At 43.9% G+C, this 27,115-nt stretch overlaps 1 protein-coding gene across 4 annotated transcripts; it reads right to left on the reverse strand.

Moving 5' to 3' along the window:
* Positions 1 to 196: 196 nt before the first annotated feature.
* TRAF3IP2 (TRAF3 interacting protein 2) lies at positions 197 to 26,180 on the reverse strand. 4 transcript variants are annotated; one of them, XM_017827735.1, is made up of 10 exons: positions 25,904 to 26,177; positions 18,719 to 18,803; positions 17,714 to 18,469; positions 14,443 to 14,635; positions 12,067 to 12,242; positions 10,576 to 10,664; positions 8,751 to 8,819; positions 6,340 to 6,456; positions 5,166 to 5,240; positions 197 to 501 (listed from the first exon to the last, which is right to left on the reverse strand). In XM_017827735.1, the coding sequence occupies exons 1-10, from the start codon at positions 26,108 to 26,110 to the stop codon at positions 355 to 357; spliced, it is 1,914 nt and encodes a 637-aa protein (XP_017683224.1). In that variant the 5' UTR covers positions 26,111 to 26,177; the 3' UTR covers positions 197 to 354. The 4 variants fall into 4 exon arrangements, 3 of the variants coding, with proteins under 3 accessions (XP_017683224.1, XP_017683234.1, XP_017683244.1); XM_017827745.1 differs by lacking the exon at positions 25,904 to 26,177 and adding an exon at positions 19,606 to 19,694; XR_001876881.1 differs by having other exon boundaries at positions 390 to 501; positions 8,756 to 8,819; positions 25,904 to 26,180.
* Between the last annotated feature and the right edge of the window lie 935 nt (positions 26,181 to 27,115).

Raw genomic sequence — 27,115 nt, forward strand, 5'->3', positions numbered from 1 at the left:
CAAAAAGGAGAATGTAATTTTTATTTTACTCTTATTGCAGCATTATTTCTGGTATTTGTTTGCTATTATGACTAATAAAGGAATATGTTAAAAACAGATGTTAAAATAAAACTGGGCATTCTTTCCATTTGCAGCTTATTTAAAAATCTAAAGAAAAGAGTTCTGCCCCATCAGCTTTGGAAATAGTTGTTTAACATGGGAGAGAACAAGCTGAGCCTGCGTAACCCAAGACAACCAATTCCTTTAGCAGAAAGTATCTTCTGTCATCAAAAAGAGCCATCTGGAAGAGCGTTGGCTCCGTGCCAGGAACAATCCTTTAGCAACCGCTCAACATACACTTTTAAGTTATAATGTTCATAACGGCACAACCTGGAGTGTTGGTAAAGGGCCTATTGGAGGAGCAACATATTCCTCCTCCCGCAGTAACCGCAAAAGGATGTTCTTCTTATTCTTTGGCCAGTTATAAATGTGGGTGTTCTGCAGCCAGGTAGGCACGTGTTCCTGAAAAAACAAGGAAAATAAACACTAAATCCTGTAAATCCTCCTGAATCTGTACCAGAACCTTGCAGATTCTGTCAGGCCCTGCCAAGCAAGATTTCATTTTGTCTGTTCTAGGCACTTCCTGTAACAACAAGAAATTTTAATTTGGCTTCAGAATTGTATTTCGGTTCCTAAATAAATGAACTTTGTGTGATCTCACAGCTTGCCTGTCTCTCTTTCTCTTCTGCCATCATGTTGGCTAATTTCACATTTCAAAGGAAGTCTCATCTCAGTGACAGGCATCGAAAGGCTTGTGAAAATAAACATTGAGAAGAGAAGGGAGACATTTCAGTGTCCTGTGCAGGGAAAGGCTGCCACCTTAGTAGCTGCTAAAGGATCCACACAACATGTTCAACCTTGGAATGAGAATCAATAGGGAAAGAGTGGGACCCCATGGGAGCATTTCACATCTTGGTAGCCCTCTCACCCTCCCCTTGCACCTTCCTTCACCAAGTATGGTGTTCTCTGACCACCTCCTGAGCAGGAGGTTGAGGCCAATGCTGAGCTTGAGGAGAGACTAATGCATCTCCAGATTAGCAGGGTCAAACCTCCACCACTCCTTGCACCCTGGGAAAGGTGCAGTCTTTCACAGGGGTTGGCTAATGCCCATTAACATAATGAAGCCAGGACCACAATGGCCCTAGAGAGTGACAGCAGGCTGATGGAGAGAGACCCGCTCAGACTTCATGTTTGCATGTTTCCACAGCCTTGTGAGGTTTCCATATGGACAGCCTGGATGTTTAGAGGCGAAGGGCTATTATGATACCATTAATTAACAGATGGACTGATCCTTGAGCAAAACCAGCTCATGGTCACCATGAGATGTAGATTTCTTTTGGAGAGCTGAAGTTAAAGACACTAGAACACAACCAAAGTGAGAAAGGAGGTAAGCAACACGAGCAGCCAGGACATCCAGCACTTGCTCCCTGGACCTCTCATTTAGCAGACAGTGTTTTCCCAAGGTGGCTCCTGTTAGGAGCAGCACAGTTCCTGTCAAGGTAGTGGAGCTGGCTCCAAGAGGACAGAGCAAAAAGATGTGGTGTGAACCACATTTCTGGCACCTCGCCACATGATGTGGTGTGGTGTGAACCACATTTCTGGCACCTCGCCAGGGGATGCCCTGGCATGGGCAGCACATGTCCTGCCTGCCAGCAAACAATCTAGCTGCAGTCCCAATCTTTCTTTTCCAAGTATCGTGCTTCTCAAATTGGATGTCTTTTCCTTGGCCTGGACAGTTGTAGGAATGAAGCTGCATCGCTTTCCCTGCTCAGGGAGCGATTTGTGTTAATGGTTGCAACCACTTTGTTAGATCTATAGCATTTATGAATAGGAAGAAAGAGGTAAGTCACACAGGCACCTACACACCCATTAGTCTGAACTCACCTAGGCCTCTGAACAAGCAGCTTCGTGAGTGGCAGAGGTATCTATCAAGCCTGACCTTCCTCTTCCTCCAGTGTTCAAGAAAGTATAGGCTTTGGTCAGTGCTCTCCCTTAAGTGCAGGTTTTAAACCAGGTGGATACCTCAGTATGAGGCAAGATCCCACAGCATTCCCTTCGTTAGGAGCACAAATAAGATTTCTTGCCTCCACCTGCTAGGGTTTTTTTTGCATAGGAATGGATTTTAGTCTTTGTGAATTGTACTCTTTTGACAAAGCTGCTTGGAATTGGCCAAGAGATTCAGATGTTACTGGGAGAAAAAAAGATGACTATGTTTGCATGCATGCGCATTGTTACATGAAATTTGTTTCTTTACTAAATCTTGTCTATAGAAGGAAATGCAATGAAATACAGCAAGCATTTACCAAAGAGCCCTCTCTCTATCTTTGATAAGAAACTACAATTTTTTGAGGAAGGAAATGCATTAGATATAGTTGGTCTGGACTTCAGAAAAGGATTTGATATAGGTCCATATGGGAAATCATTAGTTAAGATGGAAATTAGCGTGGGAAATATGTTACAGGTAAGAAAGCAGTAAGTGGGGATATAATGAGAGAGGCACTATACATCTAGAGACAGACTCTGCACCTTTCTTCCAGAACTGCTCCTGCAGTTTCGTTTAATATCCTCCATAATGAAGTCAGTGCAAAAAGCACCTGCACATTAATCAGTAATTTTAACTCGATGAAGGTGTGTAAAGGGGTAACTATAGCTGCTATTTTTACCCAGGGGAGCAGGGAGAGAGAAAAAGGGGCTTTTCCTTGCCATATGACACCTGTCATTACAGGTGGGAGTAATGGGAAAATGGTTTACTGTCCTTTAAATTCTTTTAACTTGGCTGTGTATCTGTAAGCTGAGAGGAAATTCTCTCTATGCCATAGAATGAGTATTTGTAACTCTGAGGATTAAACTGGTAGGAAGAGGGCAGAGTGTATTAGTGCAGAGGGCAGGACTGTTTAGGGCTATGACAGCAGAGCGTAGTTTGAGATGTCCTGGCTTCCCTGGCATCAACCCTGTTCATCTCACCCCTCCAGCTGCTTCCACTCTGCCAGAGGGAGCCTTCAGCATGGGGCAATCATGGCTTAATGGTCATGAGGTGGCCAGATGAAGACATATTTCTGTGGATTGCTGCGATGCAAACCTTGAACCAGCAAGACCCATGTCTCCTTTAGCAGTGTACGATGGGAAACTGGAAATCCCAGTTCCACCTTAATTGTGTGTTGTGCTTTTGCCCCCTCATTATTCAGTTTCCTAATGAACGCTCCTTGGATCACATAGATCTCTTCCTGTTGGAGGTTGACTAATTTTCACATACCAGCAGTGCTTTATGATGTGCTTTGTATGAGATTAACTCATCTAATAGCCACATCCCCAGATGAAACCTCCAAACCTCCATTTTCTGCTCTCTTCCACTGCTACTTGAGCATATAAAACACAGTATAAAAGACAAAATTGAAATAATTTGCCCACCAACACCATCCAATTGTACATATACTTGGCATTTTTTCAGGTACCTCACTTTTTCTGACTGCCTATGGATTTCATTACTGCCGCTTGTTCAGGCTCTGGTGCTCTCCTTCCACCCATGACGTCCTCAGTTACATTATCATTAACTAGCTGGATGAAGGTAGGTGATGTAGCAAAGAAATACGTGAAGAAAGCTTAATGGCAGTAAAAATTTCTGATCTGCATAATGTAATGAGAAAGGCACCTCTCAAAAAACTGAAGGGTGATGTGGACAACAGAGGATAGGCAGGAAGGATGCCTGGAGCCTGTTGCTTTGATAGAGGCAGCTGGATAAACCAACCCTGGAAATTCCTTATAGATCTCTGTCTGACAGAAACACTGCTATATGTTAAATAGTCTTCCGATAAATAATGTTCAGCCAAAATTAACATAACTTATTGTTCTGTCTCAAAGCCCAAAGGCAGCTACAGTGCCTCCTGAGACACTCCTCTCTGCAACCAGGGTGTAGGGTCTGTTGATGTGGTGGGCACTTAAGTAGCCCCAAGGTTAGGAGCCATCCTGCCCTTTCCACTCGATCAAGCTGCAAAGACTGAGTGAAAATGCGACTTGTTCCCTGCCTTTGGTCTGCACAGTTTCCACCAGTGCTGTCTCCCAGCTTTTCACACTTAAGATAAGTACCAGACTGAGACCATTCAGGAAGGGATTACATGAAATACCAGAGGTACCGTTCATTCCAAAGGACCTCACATATTTTACAAACCCAGGGATGTATTTTCAAATTTCTGAGCTTAAATTGGTGCCTAAATAATTTATTACACTAAAATCCAGAAGTGCAGTGGGACTTCACAGACCTATAATCATTGATAACATTGTTTAAATTTTGACTGACATTCCAAAATCTTGTCACACAAGGAAATATAAAGAAATTTCCACACTTTTCCAAAGTGCAGCCGTACCTACCTGGGGGTAATATGACAGCTACCCAAGAGTGCACACAGCATTTAGTTATGAAAAGTGAACATGAATCCAATGCATGAGATTGGGCAAGAACGCTATTTCTCAACTATATTTGAAGTAATTTAATTTCTCTGGCCTTGTAAAAATTCAAGAGATTCTCTCAGAGTGAGGTAGAATCTGTTGCATTACTTATTTCTTATTCTCAAATGGGTCTTCAAAACAAGTAAGGAGGGCAGATGAAATTGCAAGTCCTAAAAAATCTTATAGTTTGCCTTTGATGGGCCCATCAAAGTTCAAGAACAGCCTAGTACTTTAATATTTATTATACTCTTTATTTTTATATTCTCAACACACCCTTTTCCAGATCCTCACTTCACATCAGTCATAAATCTTGCCCATCTCACTCATCGGCATTACATCTGGACAAAATTATAAAAGGGTTAATATAAAAAGCAGGCTTCCTGGATAGATTGTCTCTCCCCATTTAAATTCTTTCAATGCTAAAGGCAATTTGAGTTTTATTGTACGTTCATCATCAGAAATACATTTATGCACTGATTTATATTGTGGATGAAATAGTTTTTATTTGTATGTACATAAAACCATAAACTTTTAATGTAAAATGGGGCTTTGGAATATTACTAGTGGGGTATTAAGAACCAAGAAATTGAGTGTTTTAGTTTTAAGATTTCACCTGGTGCATTGTGATCAAAATAATAAGTACTTAATAATGCAACAAGTTTATAAGCATGCATGTATTTTACCTTTTTGGCGTTTGGAAAAAGCACAGGGATGAATCTGAAGTTCATACTTCCTTGCTGTATAAACTCGATCTGCATCTAGAATAGAACAAAATGCCAGTTCTATTGTAACGCCATGATAATTTTTCTTTGCATGCATCTGAACCCTATCTGTAAAAATATTTGTTGCTTACTTAAACTGCTCTTCTGTTAAGTGATTTGATCTATCACTGGTGGACTTGGTTTGGTTTGGCCAGTTAATCTGATTCTTCATTAGTACAGAAATGATACAGGAAAGATGTCAGCCTTTTATGAGCATTTGATTCTGTGGTATGAAATAAATATGGGTTTAGCTGCAGTTGCAATCCCACGAAATCCATCTCTAACTGATGAAGCTTGACTTGACTAAGGCCCCTGTTCAGTCTCCAACAGGGTGAAAGACTTCAGCCAGAGGCCAGGTCTGTGTCCAAGCTAGGACCCAGCCTGTTCCCCATGGCCCTGGACACAGGCATCCCAGGGGTGATAAGGACAGCAAAATACTGCTGAGAGCTCATCTGTTGGTGACAGCTTCTGAGAAGTTTGACTGCAGGACGAAACTATGGAATCAGATGGGTTATAGGGTGAGAAAGGCAGCACACTGCAAACCGAGGGAGAAAGGATCAGTTTCATGGCTCTGTGGCATCTTCTGGGCTAAATGTCCCTCCTGTGACAGGCTGTGGAGAGGGTGTCTGGTCCTCTGTCACCTCCCAGGAACCCCCCCCTTGCACCTCTGGCCTTTGCTTTGCAATTCCACCTTTCAGTCAGCCTTGCTGCCTGAAAAAAGACCTCAGTTCCAGGCTGGCTGAACAACAGAGGCTGTTTATAGGGAGGAAGGTCAGGCACTGTTAGATAAGATTGTGCTCAGGGCTATACAAGGGCTCAAGAAGGTGAAGGAGGGAAAAAAACCTGGAACAATAAAGAATATGGAGAAATAAGATGAGCACGTTTAATAGGATTTTTCTCCCTTGAACCTCTTAGCAGATGTTAATGAGCATACGGAGCTGATCTGATGAGAGGAAGGATTAATGAATTCCAAAGAGGGGTGTTTAACTACAGGGATTAGGGAAAACAAAGCAAAGAACCTGCCATTTGGAGACAGATTTGTCTTTTGAGAAGAGACAGAGTCTTTGTAAAACAGCAAATGCATGTCCTTGCTTACCATCCTGTGGATGTATTTAGTATGTAAGCCATGTTCATCCCTGTCCAGCTGGGATTCAGCCCCTTCCACATCCTGTTTGTATTTTGGACTGATTGCTATGATTATCATCACCGTCTTCTGTTAGGGAGAAAAGCACTTTTATGAAATTGGGAAACGCAGCGTGTTTGGTAGAAGCAGATCGGAAATCTGCCAGTTTGTGTTTTAAGTGATCTTTGTGTTCTTGGCAAACATGAGAGGATCTCATTCATTCTGGCAGGAAATACAGAAGAATTCATACACTCGTTCGCCTCATTATTTCTCGAGATCTCGTAATATAGAAAATCTAAATGTCAAGAGATATATTAGCAGCTACTAGTTTACACTTGGAATCTCTGTAATATGAAGCTACTTTTTATCAGTGTAGAGTGTCTATGTGCATACACAGAAAAGTTTTATCTTAAAATTCAGACCTAAATGTTTTCCAACAGCTTATATAAAAGTGCATCTACTTAGCCATCTATGGCTTTGTATACAAAAAGCCACTAAAGGCAGTGGTCTATGGAAGCTACCCTGAGGGCTCTCAGCAGCAGAAATGACATCTTCTCTTGCTGATCTTAGTGGTGAAGTGTGCAGAGGTGGGCTGTTGTGGATGGCCTGGGGCAGGTTTAGGGGTACCTAGCAGCTCTGTCCCACCTCGCCCAGTTGGCTGAAAGCAATGCTCCTCCACCTTGCTAGGACAGCCTGGATCCAGCCCGTGACCTCTTTAATCCCAGCCCCCCACTGGAGCTCAGGTTTCCATGGAGGGGTCATCCTTCATATCTGGGAAACATCTCCTTAATGGCAGGCCAGTGGAGAGGCTTGGCAGATGAAAGCTTCCTACTTGAGTTTACCTAGGGCCTGTCTTTCATCCCCGACACAGCCACATCAGGCTGTGTAAGGCTTCGAAGTCTGTGGCTCACAGTCAGCCCGGCACCTAATTAACTCCTTCCTTCTGTGCTACATCAAGAGAATTTGCCCCATCACAGGGTCAAATACGGTAAGGAGCCATTATCCTTTACACTGACTTAACATACTCCAGAATTACTTTTGCTCATGCCTGACATGCATATAAGCATTTACAGATGTGGAGGGTTAGAAAGACACATGCCCAGTTGCATACATTCCCTGCTTGTGTCCAAGCAGTCCCTTCCTCCTCACACGTGTAAGGGTTTTGAAGTTAGAAAGTGCCTCTACAGTAAATGGAGGAAACCAAACATTTCTAGGGTGGCCAGTCAGAGAAAGATCCTCATGTGGAGGCATGGAATTGTTCTCTGCACATACTTGTCTCTCCTGCTGACCGTGCCGGAGTCCTAAATGAGATCTGCCAGTTTGTATTTTAAGTTATAATGATGTTTTTGGCAAAAGCAAATTCATGCTGTCTTCTAGTTTTAGTACCTCCATTACGCATGGTGAGACCAAGCATAATTTGTCCTGATGAAACTCCAAAAGGCATGACTGCATTTCATGGCAGAGGCCCCAGGCTGGCTCTGCCTGCAGTTGTACCATGTCTTGAGTACATGAGCTAAGGTGCCCTGATGGATATCTTCAGGAAACCTGTGTAGTGCTGTCTCTGATGGTTAAGCTTTCTTGCTCAGGCCAGGGAGAGCCCACCACTTTTCCATGCTGTTCCCAAACCACAGAGATCTGCTCAGAGTGAGTCAGAGGCTTGGTGGCTACTCAGCAAGATGTGAATCCAAGGAATTCACTCCATGTCTCAAGCGACAGAATCACCAGTTTGCGTCCAGCTGTGCTGGTATAATGTGATCAACTTGGCTTAATCCTAAAGATGTGCACTCACCGCTCAATTGAACTTCAGAGGAAGTTGTTGCTGCAGGGAACTGCACTGGCAGCAAGATAAATCTATGTTTTACTGCTTAAATAGATACCAAGTCACGAGAACAAATCTATCAACCAACAGAATACCAATTTCCAGTATACATATAGGATTGTTTATCCAGAAGAACCCTTCAGTGTTTTAGATAGCAATTTAAAAGCTACAGGTCAGAAGGATGAACATTAGCCACAACTATGCAGCCTGGGATGAAATACAGATACCACTTTAACCAAACATAGCTAAACCCCACAATTTAAAAAGGAGATGGAGGAACAACTTGTTCAATGGCAGCTTCAGGCTGAATGTAACAGCCAGCATTGGAATTTGGCAAGAGTTCCAGGATTAGCACTTCATTTCTTAAAGAGAGAGCTTTGGGACCATAAGACACAGAAGTGAGTGAGATTTGCCTACGCTCTCTCTGTAAGGCCTCTGCCATTTTTGTAGGGGCAGGGAAGATGACAATAGGGTCTTGCATTTTGATTCTGTCCCTGTTGCTATAATTCAACCATTTTCCTCAGGTCACCTCTGCTATGAACAAGGTTAAATTGCCCTTACATACATCACCTAGGTAGCGCTCCATCCACTTAATGATGTCAATACCTCGTACCGTGTCCTCAAAGATATCAATCTGCAAGAGAATGAAAGTCCATGGTGAACATCCTCTCACCTTTCCTTCCATTTGATGGCACTGATATGGCACCTACTCTTTTCTCTAGTTTCTAACATGCATGCCCGATTCCCTTAGGAAAGAAATGTGTACATGCACAACTTCTCCCCTTTCCCTGCAGTTCAGAGTGGAGCTGGATGGGCACCAGTCAGGCACAGAGGGGCTGCTGTAGGCACACTGCTGGGCTCCTGCTCAGTCGGCCCTTTGGCTGCCCTGCCCTGCCAGCTCCCAATCATTTTTTCACTTGACGGAACAAGAAAAAAACAATGCTGGTGAACATTAGATATGTGATGTTTGCAAAGTGGCTTTTTTTGCCACTCTAAACATCTCATGAGGATGGCTGGCTGCCCACTTTATCTGTATAGCTGCAATCGCCCACTATCTTCTGGCTGCAAGGGTATACCGAGTGTGAAGTTTTAGCTTCATATTGAACTAAATGTTCAGGGTGTGTGGTGGAAGTCAGCCAGGTCACTGATACTGGATGCAGTAACCCAGACTTCAGCGCCAGCAGAGCAGTGGAGACTTCATAGACTGAATATGACTCCTCGCTTCTCTGCATGCCCAGTAAACTCAGAAATCAGAAATCAGTGACTGTGACCAATGGAGGAAGTATTAACTTCTCCAAGTTTTGATAGATGAGTCATGTTCTGCTCTTAAGTCTTTCTTTTTCCCTTTTTGTACATAGAAAGCATATTTGTTTCTTTGCATTGGGGCCATTTTGCTGTAGTTATTATTCTTCAGCAGGGTCCATGAGTTGCCCATGCAGCAAATTAATGAGCCTTCTACTCTGTAACTCTATGGTGCCCAAAGCTTTCTTACGAATTGGTCATAGTACAGAACTGCTGGAGAGAAGTATAATTGCAGTCTCTGGAAAAAAAAAAAATCTTTGATTCATGAAAATAAATAAGCATGTGCAAAGCCCCCCACCGAGTCTCATTCAGTTTAATGACAGTCACTTGCTTAAATGGTTTCCTGAATTGGAGCCAAAGAGTGAAGGTTGAGGGGTCAGATAGCATATACTCCTGAAATAAGAAAATACGAATCAAGATTTTGATGAACACTGAATCCTAGAGCCTCTGTGGATAGATCCCTTAGAGAGAGTTGCTGTGACAAAGCAAACTCATGAGAAGTTCAGTAAAAATTTGAATGGCTTATGGGATTAGACAGTGGGACACAGACCTTTTCAGGCCAATGATTTTTAGAATCCCTTTTAAAAGTATAACAAAACAAATGAAACCATGAGATGGGCTGTTTCATTTCATTTTAGATAATTTTTTAGCAGAAAGGTATTCATGTCTGAAGAACTAACGATGTAATAGCATCACAGAAAAAAAAGCTGGGATGGGAGGAACATGAAAATTGACCTTTTTTAATATTGATATTACAGATCAAATATGAGACAATCTTAATGGAACAGCTCACAAAACCTCATACAATTGCCCATCTGGTATCTGGTGGCACTAAATGAAATTTTCCAGGGTCATTTTTAAAGCACATTTCAAAGCATAAAATTCAGTTCAAATACGAATCAACAAAAAGGCAAATAATTTAAGTTACAACTTGCAAAGCCAAGGCTAGTTCATTCTGTGTGTATCTTCTTTAACCAACAGAATGTGATGATAAACAGAAAAACATTCAAATGGATAGCCTCTGCTTTTTAAAAAAATGTTTCTTTTCTTCCTGGTTGAAATTAATTTTCTCCGGAAGGAATACTTACAGCAGTTTGAAATCCATTTACAGACAGGAAGTTCACAAATTTCATAACCTCCACTGCTGTGTCCACTGAATAGGTTATAAAGACCTTGCCTGGGAGAGAGAGTCCATATGAATATGAAACACATTTCAATATACCACTCAGAGGGTGAGACTGTCACAGCCCTCCTTTTCCTGCTGTTCCAAAACTGCAGGTTCTGCCCACTTCGGTTTTTAGGATTACTTACAAAATGCATGTGGGATAGTGCAGTGTCTTGGTGTTGAAATCTGCCCCCTGTACAGAACCTTGCTGCAGATTTGAGGTCCTACTGCCTTGTTGCTGGCAAGCTGCAGAGGGTAACATCACTCTGCTGCTCACTGTGCCCTGCGGCCAGAACTGCTTTTCCCCAGCCCTTTGGCATAAGTGAGGCTGGGCTCTCACCCAGAGCTCCTGCTGCCTGCACTGGCTGCAACCAGCACAACTTTCCCTCAGACTCCACTGATCTGATATGGAGCTGGAGGGGCCCTTATGCCACACTGCCTCACCTTGGAGCAGCATTAACCCCCTCTGCAGGCAGGATGCATAGCTGATGACAACAAGGCCTTCAACTGTCCTTGCCCTTGTGGAAGGGGTTTCTGTACTAACTAAAGAATCATGGATTTGCACCAGGGTAAACCAGCTGGCTAATCTAACCCAGCTAAGCATGTGCCACAAATGACACTATTTTATCCAGTAATTCCTCCATATAACTGATAAAGTAGGGTATATCCAAGAGTGGCACCCGGTATTGTAACTCACTCCTACAGGCCAGAGAGATGCCACTCTCTGGAGTAGAAAGGTGATGTGGAAAATGAAGACAAAAGGAAGAATCAAAACCTCAGGAGAGATGTGGAGGGTTCTTAGCAATGGTACCTCTCACCTACTAGCCACCTTGGCATTAAGAAGGAACTCATTTTTCTGAAACCTGACTTTCTTGTATGAGTTGAAGGTGAATGTGTTTGTGGGGCTGGTGGCAATAAAAGCACCTCAGCCAGAATCTGTGCTGCCCTCAGCATGGGTTCCTGACCCAAAGTCTTCTCCATTCACCAGGTCAGGGAGAAACTGGGTTCAAGGCTCAACATATTTGTCTCATTTGGGACAGGCAGCAATGCTTTATCCCTAGGACTTTGTTATTAGGCTTTTACTGTAAGCTTCAGCCCCTCCTGCCTCAGAGGCACATCCTGTTTAGCAAGGAGTCATGAAAACAACCTAAACAGTATTTACTTTTTGTAAACAAAATAACAAGCAATTAATGACAATTACATTTTCAGGATTCAAGGGGATAATTCCATCCCACAGAACACAGACACACCCTACAGATGTGATGACACTCACTCTTTTCTTGTTGTCTTTGTGTCACTGTCATTCCCCCTGCCATTTCCTGCCCCCTTCCCTCTTCTGGAGCTTTCCCACCTAAAACTGTTAGTCTGCGCTGTAAAATCTTGCACAGAACAAATTTGCTAACCAACCACTTACGCAACTCCTCCGGCAAATTGCTGGTTCTCAGAGTTCCCTTGGCTGCAGGGTTACTGAGAGGTCTTGGGACAGCAGCTGGAGATGGAAAATTGTCAGAAGGACAACCGCATGCTTCATCCGGGCCACATGCCTTGGGTGGCATCTGACCATTAGGCAGCTGGTTGTATAGCTGGTTTCTACAAAGAAAAGCAAGTGGGGTTCTTAAAAATACTTCTTTTCAGGAAAAATTCAGAATTTCAGAATTTTTTATTCTTTTAATAACACATTAAGAACTTGATCTACATATTAGCTAGGAAAAGTTCTTGTAGAGATGCTTGACTCAGCATAGGTACTAAGTTATTACAGCATCTTTTGAATGGATACTTTGGTGACAGTCGACCTCAAGAAGCAGTTTATTGCTGAAGCAACATCAATCACAGGAAATAAGTCACATCATAGCTGAAAGCTGTTCAGCTTGCAATTAGCAGAAGCAAAGGCCATTTCTGAGCGAGAAATAGTGCGGTGTGGATGTTGTTATGTGTGTATGGGAGCACGGTGCCCCTTGGGTAACCTCTTCTCATTATCTAAGGGGTGCTTCATGGCACCTCACATGCTCTCATGCTATCCTGTGCAGCACAGGAGGCACAGAGCAAGGTGGGAATTGGGAAAAATGGGGCTACAAGGGCACTCCACCTCCAGCTCTGGAGGGTCTCCAGTTCTGGATAAACACGAAGTTTTCCTAAAGGATACAAAGTTAATTTCTTGACCAGGAATGGCAAACCCAAATAAGGCTTTCTCTTGTCACGGACTGGAGATCCAGACGTGCAATAATCTTGCCTAACATCTTCATTGTAGTGAACAGACAGAAAAGTATGGTTTTGGAAGCTTAGCAGTTCCTGTCTTGTGACACTTTGGCTTCACAGTTTAAGAGATTTTTATGTGAGGTGTGCTGGGAATCTGCTGGGTTGAATCTGTTGGATGAGCATTAGGTTTCTCTGAGAGCTTTTCCCCACAGAGCTGTGATGTTTAGTCAGTCAAGACCACTCTCTTTTTTTCTTAGCCTTCCTTAAATGAATGATGACAGGCTGGTCACAGCATGTTTTCTGTTGTCACATTAAGATTTGGTTTATTCATTTCGGTGCAGATGTTTTCTGTTACAAAATACTCTATAGGCAAATATTACCAACATATAACTGCTGTTCCGGGAATCAGCTTGCAAACACCAGTCACGCAGCCACAGGACAGACCCCGCATATTCTGGATCTCTTTTAGCATATAAAAGCAAAACGCACCTCAACAATGGCCACAAAAAAACTACCCTGTGGCTAATTTACAGATCTTCCCCAAACTTCACTTTATCTAAAAAATGTGCCAAAAATTATGAGTCTGTTTTTAAATTTTACTACTGCAAAGGACACCCACTATTCCCCAACATTTTTACATTTCCATACAAACTCTTCAGTGCAATTCTCTCTGCTGCAGAGAGGATTGCCTTATCTTGCTGTCACTTTTCTGTCACAGCCCCTAACTTTTCACAGGCCAGAGCAGAGCAATATTTCAGTCATCTGCCCTCCTTTGTCCTGCCTATTCTCTCAGTTTCCTGCCAAGACCATGTCACATAAGTGGACATTTTCAAGCACGGATGCCTGTAAGTTTAACACCACTAAAAGTATTGTGGCACTTAAATAAAAATGGTCTGATTTCAAATATCCTCAATACCTGAAGCTTCAATTTGTTTTTAGGTAACAGAGTCTGGAGGTAAAAAATCCTGCATGGATAGGTTTCCCATCTGCTAATGATGTACATATAAGGATATGAGGCCTGGTAAATTAATATTTGAAAACCAGTCAAAAACCCCTGGATGAAAAGTGCCAGATGTGTGGTGTTATACTACTACATGAAAAATCATAGAAAAGGCTGCAAACTGCAGTGTAGAGATATATCAGCAATTGATGAGGTTTTCTCCCTTTTTCTCTGCACCACAGAAGAGAGAAGAAGGAAATCACTGGAAGCCAATGACTGAGTTGTCCCAGGCTGGTACAGCGCAAAGCTGAAGACCACAGTGAGCCACCAAATTGACCTTTGCCCTTGAGTGGGAGAGCTCTAAGGTTTCAACTTTGAGATATTTTTCAACCCTTCATCCCTTTAACCTTCAAGCATTTATCTTTCTTAATGTGTGCATTTCAGAGTGTGCTGTAACAACATATCAGGTATCTGGCTTTGAAGTTCTCTAAGGTAAGGTCAGGCCCCCATTGGGTGTAAAATAGCAAATAAAGAAAACGACCCAGCATCTCACATGCCCCCCTGCAGCCCGGGCATACTCACAGCACAAGGATTCAGAATTACTGGTTGGAGCTTCCAGATTCCCCAACCCCCAGTGCCCCCAGGCATACTTACGGGAATCGAGGAGGACCAGGGGAGGAGCATGTCCTCTGGGGTGGTGGTCGGTCTCCAGTGCCCTTGGGAGCACGAAGGTTTGAGTAATTTGGGATGACTTGCTGGGCTGGGCGGATAACTCTCATGCAAGGTCCAGGAACAGGAGGAAGTGGTTGCGATGTCTGTACAAAATGTTGGTAAGGAGCTCTGCCATCTGGGAGGGTGAGAAAATAAAGGCAGCAACTATCATTTCAGCCAACACATTTTTGCCTCAGTTTGTGTTTATTCCTTTCCAGGCACGTCCTCCTTCACGTCTCAGGAAACTGAGCAGTTTGGAGGCATTTGCAGGTATCTCACTCTGGAAGAAGCCAGATGAAGGAACATTTTATAGTTTGAAGCTTTCTGTTTTCCATTCACATCTGAACCTGGCATGGTTCAGATCCTCGCTCTGGGTTGGGCTGTTGGGACAACTGACAATAAAACATTCAGGGCTGCTTTGTCCCTGCACTTACCATGCCTCAGTGTTTTTCAGTAGAGGTTGGGGTTTTTTTTTTGAAATTTTTTTTTGACAATAACTTGTAAAAATGAATCATCCCAAAGTTCTCATGGAAGCAGATGCAAAATCCTGGAACAAATCAGTTTGCAACACTAAGGCTAAACAGACCGTGATTATTGTAAATGAAAAGAGAAAAAGTAATCTCTTAGTTTGTTACTTCACCCTGTGTGAATTTTCTGCTGAAGTGACTTTTTAAGGCCTTGCTGCTGCTCCCATTGCCATGCAGGAGGCTGCAGGGGAAGCCCAAAGTGACAATTTTGTTCAAGTAATTCTGAAAATTCCCTCACTGTTACTGAGCACAAGCACATAATGCTGTTCAATAACTAATGTACAGTGGAACTGTTGGCATAAACTGAAAGAGAAAGCAATGTAAGCTGTTTGCTTCTCAAATGGGGAAAAGTAATTTTTTCCCCCCAGTCTTTCTGCTTGCAGTTTTCATTAGGCAGCAGCTCCATGCACCTTCAAACTGCTGTGTGCAGATCAAAGTCCAGCCTGGCAGTGCTTACTAGCACTGCTTGATTATGGTGTTAAGAGTTGATTCTGAAAGCTGCAGTACTCAAATGCTCTTTCCCCCCAAAACTAGTTTTTTAAAATCCTTTTAGCTTTTTTAGGGTCATGCTTTCCTTTCCCTAGCAGCTGTGAGGACTATCGTTGTTTTTTTTTTAAAGTGGAGGAAAAAGAAAGAAAACAAAGCTTTGATTAAATAGTCCAATTCCAGAAGCCAATAACAAAAAAACCCCCAACCAACCAACCCTATAATTACAAAGACTTTCCTGATGAAATTGTGAGTTGGCAACACTGCATTTGTTGAGATTGTTTTAGATTTTCCCACTCCCCCTCTTAACTGTTTGCAACAGGGCAGGGTGAAAAGGGCTGGGAGAATAATATTACAAATCAATATGGTTTTCTCATGGATTCCTCATGACCAGCTCTAGGGAAGATGGAAGGGACCTGGGAGACTCAGTTTGGTTTAGAGGTTTTAAGGCCAGTGTTTCACTGGCTTCCTTTGGATCTGTCTGATCCACAGCACTTCAATGGTGAAGTCACTGCCCTTCAAAGCACAACGTGGCCACGGAAATATGCCCCCATACAGTGACACACCTCTCATATAGAGATACCTGAAATAATCATCCCCCGGCACATAGCATTGTTGCGAGAATTTCTTTGACTTCAGAAGCAGTTTTGCTTTTGTATCTCAAATAGCAGGTGTCCGGAGCCAGTTTAGAGCCTCCAGGCACAATTGCTATTCCCCAGGGGAGGCATGTTGCAACACACAAACTGCAGAGCTTTGTTGTGGGTTGCCACTGCCCAACAATTATCTGAAACGCAAGGAGCTGTCGAGGTGATTTATGCTGTACCAGGCATGTGAGAAACAGGAGTACAGTTGCCAGCTTCTTGGTCCTGACCAAATCTGCTCCAGCCATCTGAGTTTATTTTACTCTTTTTGCCCTCTGGATATGGTTGAAATGGTAGTGATTTTTCTAAAGAAAGCCTTTCAGAGTTCCTGCTTTCAAACAAAATGTCCCCATTCAGTTAAATGTCCTACTTCTCATGATGCCCACTTGTGGAGGAGGTAAATGGATGTAAATAGTGAGGGGTGTTGTGCAACCAGCTCTTTGTCTGCTGAAAGCTGAACTGAAAGGAGAAGGTACGAAAAGAAAAGCAGAGGACATTCTCCAAATGTTAAGCTGTAGGAGTTGTTGAAAGTCCATCTGTAGCCCCTTCCCCTTTATGAAGTTCCAAAATTAGAGCTGGAAACCGAGTTTCTGAAACCCTCGCTCTTTCATATACCTAATTATAGCACATTGCTGGAATGACAAAACTCTTTAAACAGCTGTAGAGTCAACAGAAGGTTAAAAAAAAAATAATATAGGGTTATCAGCACAGGCCTACAGCTTTTTATTACAAAGCCAGCCCAAAACAGGTCGGGGTCTCATGAGTCTAATGTAATATAAATTGTATTAAAACAATTATATTGCTGTTGAATGTTCAAAGCTCACTTCGTAACAGATAAAAATCTCAGAGACTGAAAAGGAATACTAATTAATAGCAAGCTGTAAACTGCGTGTAGTCTCCAAGAGCCAAAACACCCATATTGATGGAGGCACATCAGCGTTCAGCGATACAATCACCAGAAGCTGAGAGGGCTCCATTTTAAGTAATGAGCTTTCATTTCAGCTCACAACAGAAAAAAATGAGGATGATGGATGTCATGCTCTTTTCACATAGAAATAAAACACATGGGTGAGTTTGGTCATAGTGCTGAGGGATACTATTTACAGAGATCAAGGGTAACCTCCCATCCTAATCCTGGCAGGAAATTCTCAACTTTGGGGATCCAAGTGGGAGCAAGCAAATCTATGAAAACAATAGGAATTGAGTCAGTATAGGAGGCTGCTGAATGGTTGATGCAAGGAGGAAGGAAATGACTAGAATATGAAATAACAGCAGGGAGAGGCTTTGTATGCTCAGCGTGACCAGCAAAGGCTAGTTTCTAGGTAAAATCATTAGCCTGCATTTATGAGTAACCGTGATCTCTTTAACTTTTTATCTGGCTCGGAGGTTTTGCATCAGAGAGTCCAGCTGCATAACTCAAAAACCTGAAATTGTAAAAGGACTGCAAATAGATGTTTAAAGAGGTTAATAATTGCATGCCACATTGGGAAACACTGTCTGGGTGAGCGATGGCTGTGATACACCCAGAGAACCTCCTGCAGGGTGAGCGGTGCTACTCACATGGGCCTTGGGGGTGCTGCTCTGCCGGGCACTGGTGCCCAAAGCAGCCGGGGGCTTGCAAGGGCGCATTGGGATGTGGCAAGTGTTGGCACATAGGACACTGCTGGTGCTCAGGTCCGAAAAACTCTCTGGAGATCAGTGGTCCTGGGAGGTCCTGGGAGTTCAGTACAGACACCAGCGGTAAGGGGGGCTCCAGGTGCCTGATGCCCATTACGTCTCGTGACTGGGAGTTGTGCCCTGTATCCACAGTCCCCAGCTCTGCTGGGTGTCTGTTTCCTGAGGGTTGTTGTGACTGTGAACTCCTTTGGCTGCTCTCCTCCAATGAGTCCTCAGGAACATCAGACAAGATCTGCTCTGATTTACTGGATTTGTGCCTGGTGTCAGCTGAAAGCTGTGATCTTGGCTGCATGCCTGGTTTGTCCATAGCTGTAAGATGCCTCTTGGAGGGAAATACTCCTGCTATTGATTCACTGGAGGAACAGAAGTGTCCATCTCCATCAGGATCAGTATATTTTGACCACAAGCTGCTGTCCAGCTCAACAGATGGTGCTGACTGATGATATGCTGGTGCTCTGCAAAGGCATGATGGATCGGCCGCAGGCTGAGGTGTTCGAGAAACACATGGCCTCTGGGCCTCCTCATCCTCCATATCCTCTCCAGAAGGGTGCAAAGCCTTTTCCAAGACATGTTCAGGTAACTGGGACCATGGTATGGATTCATCCACTTCAACTGGTATGCTTCGTCCCACAAAAGTCCCTGAAAAATTGAAAGAAGAAACACTGTAGATGGACAGCCATATAGGCAAATGCCTATCCTCAGTCATCATTCAATGACTGTGAGCTGGAGTACTGAAAAGCAGTATGTATTCTTTATATTCTTTATATTTTAATATTTTTTAAAAAGATGGTAGAAAACAGCAAGAAAGGTCTGGGTGACTTTTGGAAAAACAAAAAAGTAGAGGGTTAGCTGAAAGGTGGCTAGTACAGAGTTATAATTTGGACTAACCTGACACAGAGGCCATTTCCAAGTTTTGTAGTTGAACTGGAAGCGAGTCAGCTGCCTTACTGCAAGGCCAGGATTTTTCAGCAGGCTGGAAAACAAGAGAAAGGGCTCCTGTGAACATGGTACAGTTTCACATGGACAATAATCCTAAAATAACTCTGTCTGAAAAAGAAATACCAGTTAAAGTTTTGGAAATCATGTTGTGCAAATCAGTTGTTTTTATGGGAGTTCTGGAACTTACTGTTCCTGCTGAGACTGGAGATGGGCAAAAGCAGATTGACTGTCTCTCAAAGGTAATTTCTGCACCTGACAATAGATCAAACTACTTAGGTCTGGCGGTTTGGTTTAGGCATAATCCAGGGAATTCAATCACTTGCAATTATTTTACTCCTGACCTTCTAATAATAGCTTCATGCTGATGCCTCAGATCTAAACTTCACCACACACCTAGCTGAGTAATTTCAACTCCAAAGCTTGTTTCCAATTGTGGCTGCTTATTTTATCATACCACTTCATCCAGCCTATTATCATATGACTCTTGTTTTATTGAAAATTAAAGGGCAATTTAGAGAGATTAGTTACTGTTTGGAATTTTTCCCCCTTCCTTCAGAATTGACCTGGGCCCAAACATGGGCCCAAATCAAAGTTATCACTTCCTTTTGGGAGTGCTGTCAGTAAATTTGGTCCAGACAAGTGATGCCCAATGATGGACAGTGCTGCTTCACTCTCCCACAGCAGCAGTGATGGGTAAATGCTGAGTGGGCTTCAGGAAGTGCAGCCATCTTCATCCTCTTATAGAGTGCTAATTAGCTTCCTGCCAGCAAATTTTATCTCTTACCATGGAGTATAGAGAAATAAGCCCAGTGGTCATCATTTCCCCAGCCATTTACCTTCTATCACATTGAAGGAGCTGAAATCCCAAGTAGGAGAGTTATCAGAAGAGAGTGGACTAAGCACTCAAGCAATGACTTCAGTCACGGTATCTTGATCAGAAGGGTTAAATGAAGAACATATTTAAATGACCACAGTATAAAAACCAGTAGAACAGGATCACAGAGAGGTACAAGGCAGTGTCCCAGCCTTTACCCTGGCTCTCACAACAGTTCTGTAAAAGCGAATGTTGTGTCCCATGTTAAGAGGGCAAGAGTGAGGCTTTACATTCATGCTGATCAGATCAAATGACACAACCTCCCCCTGAAAGTACCTCTGACATAGAAAATTCTGGATGTAACATTTTCTGGAAAGTAGGAGAAAAACTGTGCTTTAGTGCTGGGCTGCAATGTAAATATTGCTCCTCTATGTAACTTAAAACCCATCTGTGTAGAAGATTTACCATATATTCATACATACCCTATGTTATATTAAGCACGTCCACAGGGAGAGTTATCCTGGGATAACTACAGTGGGATAATTATGCTGGTAAATTTTCCCATGTAGGCAAACCCTCAGAGCAGCTATTAGTTGCACCAACACAGCACACACGCTGCTGCTCCCACAGATGCAGCCCCTGCATGAGAGCGCTCTGTCTGGTGCCAAACCAGCTCCTTCCCATACCAGCGACCAGGCTTTAAACCCTGATGGTCAGCTCACCGCCATCACATATCTCTCCCTGTGGTTTGCATCCCTTTCCCTCTACACTACATCACAAACACTGGCCAAGCCCGCTGAGTCACGGTTCTCTGACAGTCACAACCAATGTGATGGGAAAGGGAAAACCTCGAGCTCTCAGAATCAGCACAGGGCCATGACACAGGGACTTGTGCTGTGCTCTGCAGAGGTGGCAAAATGTCCTTTGCCTGGGACCTTTGGTCAGATGGCAGTTTAAATGATGACTGTCCTTGTGGTGGTGACTCACAGGGTAGTACTGCACAAAGTCAGATTTACAAGAATCAAGCCGTAAAGCTGCTGAGTGGTCCCCTGATAGGCTTAGAGAAGCGCCTATGAAGGTTAGGTGTCAAACACCCTACAAACCATCTGTCTTCTGCTCATCATAACAGCTTTGTAAACCTGACCCTTGGATCATCTGGCCCTGAAGTACCTGCTCAGACATGCTTCAACTTGTGGCTATCTCTGTTCCATTTGGTTGTAAAATGAATGACATGCACTCCAGTGGCACAAATCACATTGCAAACTCTTATTTTCCCTCTGACCATCTCCAGTAAACTTGTGCAAAATTCACCCTGGTGTTCATAAAGCACAAGCTCAGCTGTGGCCTGGGGACAACTGGCCACACAACTGGCCACATGCAAATGAGACTTTTCAGAAACAAATTTGCAGTACCTCATACACTAAAATGCTTCTTTGATGGTCCCTGAAGTAGCTGGATGAAAATGCTAGAAAATACTTTGAATTCAGATCTTCTGTATTCAATAGCCTTTAGTTTAGCACCATGAAAGGAAGAACAGATTTCTGTGGAGAAACCGAGAACTCAATCCAGAGCTTAGTGAAATAAATTGGTTTTGGATTGGGTGTCAGATGGGATTTAAAAGTTACTAAATTCCTTTGGAGGCTATAACCTCCAAAGTTTTTGGTCTTTTTTTCTTAGTTGCATTGCTAACATCTGGCTATCAGTGAAACGGATCATGCACAGGCTACATGATTCTAATGAACGGCACAACATGGGCAGGGAAAATTCAAACTTGTTTTCTTCAAGTTTGCTATTTAATGTATTTACTCTGCCTTTTGAAGGAGGGATATTTAAACTTTATTACACTATTGCAAATGATCATCTACAAAATTCTTAAAATGTCTTTCTTCAGAATAGTTTAAAAATGTCTTTCCTATTAGTTTAATCTCTGGAAGGATAAACGCCTCTTTATCTCCCAAATCGACCTAATATTTAAATGAGAGCCTTATTTCCTTCCTGTGTAACATAAGCTAAAAAAATTACTTCAAATATATGAGTAAAATAATTTAGTCAGACAGAAAAGACATTCCATCACTTGTTTTTTTACCTGCAAAAACTTCCAGTTTTTTTAGACAGGTTTTTGCTTAGACCCTGATGCAGGATAGCTGAGCTTTGACACCCACGCACAGCCCCTGCTCCCACAGGGCCAAGGAAGGAGGCACCAAAGGGGTGAGGGCTTCGGCATTAAAAAAGGGGGAAATGTGACTTCATCCTCCTCCTCCCTTAGTAGCTCTGGTTGGAGAGAGAAGCTGTTACAACAGCAGAGCTCTGTCTGGAGAGATAGTCCCAAGGATAAATTAACCCCAGGACATGCTGAACACTTTTTGAGCAATGCTGGCAATGGTATGTGGATGGGAATTCCCAAGAGAAATCCTCACACTGCTGGAAATGTAACAGATGATTCAAAAACATCCTCCTCCAACAGCAGTACTTCAGGGTGTTGTTTCTGCTCAGCTGAAGATCCTTGGCTTTCAGAAAAAGACCCGACACCAAGCCCATTATCCCTGTATTTTAGGTTGCCTTCTGCTGCTGAGTTTCGTTTGACTTTTCTAGTTAGCTTATCCTGTAAATATAATTATGCACAGGACAGAAAAATTACTCACTTAGGTCTCCCATGTTGAAGAACTAGGGTAGAGGAATGCTTCAGCATACTGAAATACCCTCAGAAACCTGTAGCCTGATCCCTTTTCTGGCACAGAGACTGCTGGAGAGAGTAGATCGCGCCCAATCTCATTTCTAAACATGCTGCAGCTTCAAGTCAGATCATGATATTGCCAGAAAGCTTAAAGAATTTAATATCCCCCCCGCACCTATGACTATTCAGGAGATTACTGATAACCAGTTGGAGCTGTTGCATATATTTCTGTTTTTAATGAAGTGAAGAGGCCCTTCCTAAAGGGACAGAGTATCCAGACCTGTACTGCTGCAAAAAAATGTCAAGGGAGCTCCTTAAACAACCCTTTTTCCTTCTTTTCCTTCCTCTGCTGATACACCCATTTCTGCACCATGCATTAACTCAGCAAATAACCTTTGTGGGTGGGTGTTCAGTGACTCAAGCTCCTGGGATGAAGCCCATCCCAGCTCCCTTGTGAGGCTTCCCACACCTAGAGAGGTTCTTTCACTACTCCTGCCAGGAAGACAGGAAAGGCCGCCCAGCCCTCCTGCTCACAGCCTGCTGCTGCTGGCCATGGCTGCTCCTCAGAAGCTGTAGGGAGAGATAAATGAAGGGGAGCAAATTCTTCTGTAGGTAAGTAGAGTACCCAAATTCAAAGCAATGGCCAAACTCCCCTAAAAATTGTCCGATGGAGGTAAGGGGCTGGCCAGGGTCCAGGAAGGGTGTTGGGCTCAAGCTCATCTGTGCTGTTTTCTTGCAGCTGATTGCAAAATACATCAGGTATTTCATCTGTTTCCCAGCACAAAGACTTGTCAGGATGTGCTGTCCCAAAACACACACTAACCATCTATTTGCTTTTGATTAGAAACCTTCTGTCATGAAGAAACAGAAGAGAGATTCTGCAACTTGAGCATGGCAGTGCTCCCTGTTGCTTCTGGAAAGGGAGAAAATACCTTTGCTCTTTTGATCAAAGTTATATTTGTCTACCTTGTTAAAACAGAAAATATTAAGATGAGAAAGAAACCTCACCTTCCTTGGTGCACAACACACAAGGACAGGGTTTTTTATTCACTAGTCATGGCATTTCTGAAATGGCATGGGTAGAGATTAGGCAAAGTTGAGATCACAAGGGGTGGGGATAGACAGAAATTTCTTGATTTCCAAATAATTCCTGCATACTTTGGTTGAATCCTTTAAGCTCCCTGGTGCTGCTGATATCCATCTGCAGGATGGGAGTAAGCGAATGCAGAATTTGCAAGCTGCTGTAAAGATGCACACATTGAGACTGCAATGAATGCTGTTGCTGTGGGGTCAGGTAAGCATAAGTGTGTAAGTACACTTGCTCTAAGTGCAGCTTTCTCTACAGAAGCACTAGACACAACTTTCCTCAAAAAAATCTCAGAGAGAAATCCTTTTAGGAAGAGAAAGTGCAAATGTGGGAACTCTCTTGGGTCTATAACCTAAATAAACACTGCCAAAGAAATCCAAGCTCCAGAGTTTCACACTTCACCATGAAAAATTTTGGCTGCTGTCATCACAGACGCTTACCCTCTCCTTTGGGTACCCTATACAGCAAGGACTAAGGCAGTGTGTCACATTCCTAGACCAGATTTTTAGGCATCTAGGGCAGGTAATGTTTATTTTTATACTTTCTGGAAAAAGTAGGCAAAAGAATAGGAAAACAATGTTCCTCTTCCACACTGACTATATGGTTGCTCTTAAGTATTTTTTGCAGCCACGGCATGAAAGTCTACATGTGCTAGGAGAACATACTTCAAATTTTCCCTGCATGGCAAACATCATGTTCTCTTTTGCAGCACTAATGTTGCTTCACTGGGCAATCTATGGTGCGAAGAGTAGACCTGATATTTTTTGTCTCTTTAATGTAGATGTCAATATACAAGTAATAGGAATACTGGGCAATAAGTAGTAAGAAACTAGAAGGGCGCCATCTTCAAGCAGGATCCAAACAGGCATCTCAGATATAGGCAGCATTTCCTGACAGTTTTCTAAACTTTGTGAAATATGAAAATGTCTGCAGTGATCTTAGATATTCTTAAAAATGTGCTTGTTTTCCAGAGGTTATTTCCCACCCATTGGCGATAAAACTCCCATAAGCACTGAATAAACCCCAACGTGGGATATCCCATGGCCCTGGCACATCTAAAAATCCTGTCATAAAACCTGGAGCTGGCTCAGTGGGGTGGGATAGAGGGACCACCACAAGAGGCATAAATGCCCTCAGCCTGCTTTCCTATAGCTTCATGCCTCACATAGAGGATTCTGGTTCCTAATAAGGAAGAACATCTAGTATTTCATGGGGCTGACGTCTTTTGCATCCCCAACCACTCTCCCTGCTCTGCAGTTCAAGGGATGAGGGGTGCGTGGGCGGTGGGAGGCTGCAGAGAAGCCTGGGAGACCTGACGTTTCTCCCTCAGCTGGCTTGAGGACAGCCTCACTCACTTGTCATGAAACATGCAGAATGTATATCTTTCAGACATGTACCCTCTGCCAAACTTCAAAAGCCACGGCTGGGGGTGAGGGGCAGTGACAGACATGAACAGCATAATTGCACGTGCCTTGTTTCCTGCCTTAGAAAGACAGAAAGAAAACCCAACTGAATAAAAAAAAAAGAAAAATACAAAAACCCCAGCATGCTTCAAGACATTGCCAGCACTCAGCAGGGGCAAGCCCAGCCTCAGAGGCATTAGAGGCATTGCAGGCAGCAGCTCCATTGGCAGATGCTCGCCAGCACCAGCCCTGCCGCCTGTGCCCCTCGCACCCCTGTCTTTGGCATCACCAGCTGTGGGGCTCACAGGCCTATCTAGTCATGGTGGGGCATTGACGCCTGCCTGCAATGGCACTGATGTGACCAGTTCAGGCCTTGAACCCACCCAGGGCTTGCAGGAAATGGGAATTTCTGATCTGGTGGGCAGTGGTGGTGGTCAAGGACCAGTAAGCCCAGATATGCTGTTCTTGTTGCCCAGTCAATGGCAACCCTACAAAACCTGTATCCTGAAACAATTAGTTACTGGGTGAATGGGTTTTATATGGCTGATTTTATCTAATTAAGAATAAATACTACCACCTTGCTCCCACTGTTTCAATACCAATGCTATGGAGGACAACGCAAAAGGGATCTGTGATCCTGTTTTCTCCATGCCTTCCAGTCATCTCTCCCTCACCAGGTTCATGGACCTATCCTATGCGGCCCCAAGGCAGCAGAGAGGAGAGAGGAGAGAAGGGAGGGGAAAGGAGGGAAAGGGAGGGGAGGAGAAGCCTCGGCCAACAAACCACCTTAAGCTTGCAGAGCCGTGCAGGGCGGGAGCGGGATCAGGCCTGGCTGCCAGGCATTGCCAGGCAACTACGTAAATAGGCAGGACAACATTTCGACACCAGGCGTGTCCGTTCCCAGTGTTTACCCCAAACCCCTCCTGATTAAAAAAAAAAAAAAAACAACAAAAAACCAAAAAATCCAAACAAACTGCAGCGAAATGGCTGAAACATGTTGTAACCATCTGTGAAGCTCAGGCTATCATTACAGGAGAGAGGGGGAGAAAGCGAGCGAGACAGCAATTTGAGGGGAAAAAAGCCCCACTGAGAGCCACAAGTGGGTCAGCAGCTAATTACAAACAGGAGCCGAGAAAGCATCGCTGACACTTCTTACCTTGCGGGCCAGGGAAGTTCGCTCTGAGCTGACCGAGGAAAGCGGGAGGGCTGGCTTTGCCTCCTGCGCTCCCCGCCGCTCTCCGGGCGTGCCCGGGTCTCCTTCCTCAGCCGGCTGGGTGGTTTTTTTCCTCCTTTTACGACACCCTCCCTGCCTCTCCCAGGTAAGCGGCAGAACTGGCTCTGCAGCAGGAAGTGGAAGAGGCATGCACGGCACAACGTGGCGGCAGCGGTGGGAGAGCCTCTCTGGGGGAGTGACACTTTAAAGCTCAAAACCCTCTGGAAATGCCTGCGTGCAGCTCGCTCCCTCTCTCGTGGGAAATCAGGCTGCTTCTGCCTGAGCCCCGCAGATAAGTTACTGTAGGGGAAACCCGGTATGATTCCTAAACGATGTGCCTCGCCGGGAAAGTCATCCTTTGCTTTCAGCCCTCGGTCTCTTACTGTCAATGCTGAATGTTAAAACAATTGTGATTCAGAGTACTGGAGACAATCACATGATGGGTGCAAGAACTATATAAAGAAAAAAAAAAAGATTTCTTGTCTGGTTCTTTCTTTTAGGTTAGACTTCAAGGCACTTCCACTTTTCTCTCTACACTCTTAAGGAGCAGAAACTCACTTTTCCTAAGAGCTGAAACGCTTCTGTATTCTCACAGTTCCTGAAAGCCGAGTAGTGCTGGCACTGCTGGCAGGGTTCCAAGAGCCCTGCTAAGCCACACCAGCCGCTTCATCGGCGCAGTGCCAGGCTCCGCAGCAGCAGTCCCTGGTGCGCCCACTGTACACAGCTGCACGCCTCAGCCCACACTGCTTTCCTGACCCCACACTCAGCGCATCTCCCTACCCAGAAGCTCTTCCTGATCTCCAGGCTCATTTTCTTAGTTTAACCCTAGAAGGAGTTTCACTTAGCTGCAACTTGTGCATGGTTCTTCATCCTCCAAAGTGAGAATGGGCTGCCACCACATGCTGCCTCAATGCCTGATAGATCTGCCTGTGCACATAGGGACATCTAAACCATCCCCCAAGCTCCTTGCTCTTAGCAGTGCCACTGCTGCTCCTTCCTGAGCCCTTCCTGTATCATGGGGGGGTGGAGATAGGAGCCACCTGCCACCTTCCCCCTGGAAGAGCCCTCTCTGTGCACCCACTGCTCTGCCAGCCCCTCTTTATGGTCTGGAGTTGAAGCTGTGACCCAGGCACTTGCTTCCTCTTGTCAGGGAAT

This window comes from Lepidothrix coronata, unplaced genomic scaffold (assembly GCF_001604755.1).
Source record: "Lepidothrix coronata isolate B3197 unplaced genomic scaffold, Lepidothrix_coronata-1.0 Scaffold5, whole genome shotgun sequence".
NCBI lineage: Eukaryota > Metazoa > Chordata > Aves > Passeriformes > Pipridae > Lepidothrix > Lepidothrix coronata.

Excerpts from the sequence above, each read along its gene's own strand:
- TRAF3IP2 (XM_017827735.1), bottom strand. The coding sequence starts at position 26,110 with ATGCCTCTTCCACTTCCTGCTGCAGAGCCAGTTCTGCCGCTTACCTGG. Across the intron at positions 14,636-17,713 it reads GCAGCACCCCCAAGGCCCAT|ATGGCAGAGCTCCTTACCAA; the intron begins GTGAGTAGCACC and ends TCACCCTCCCAG. Across the intron at positions 8,820-10,575 it reads TAAATGGATTTCAAACTGCT|ATTGATATCTTTGAGGACAC; the intron begins GTAAGTATTCCT and ends ATTCTCTTGCAG.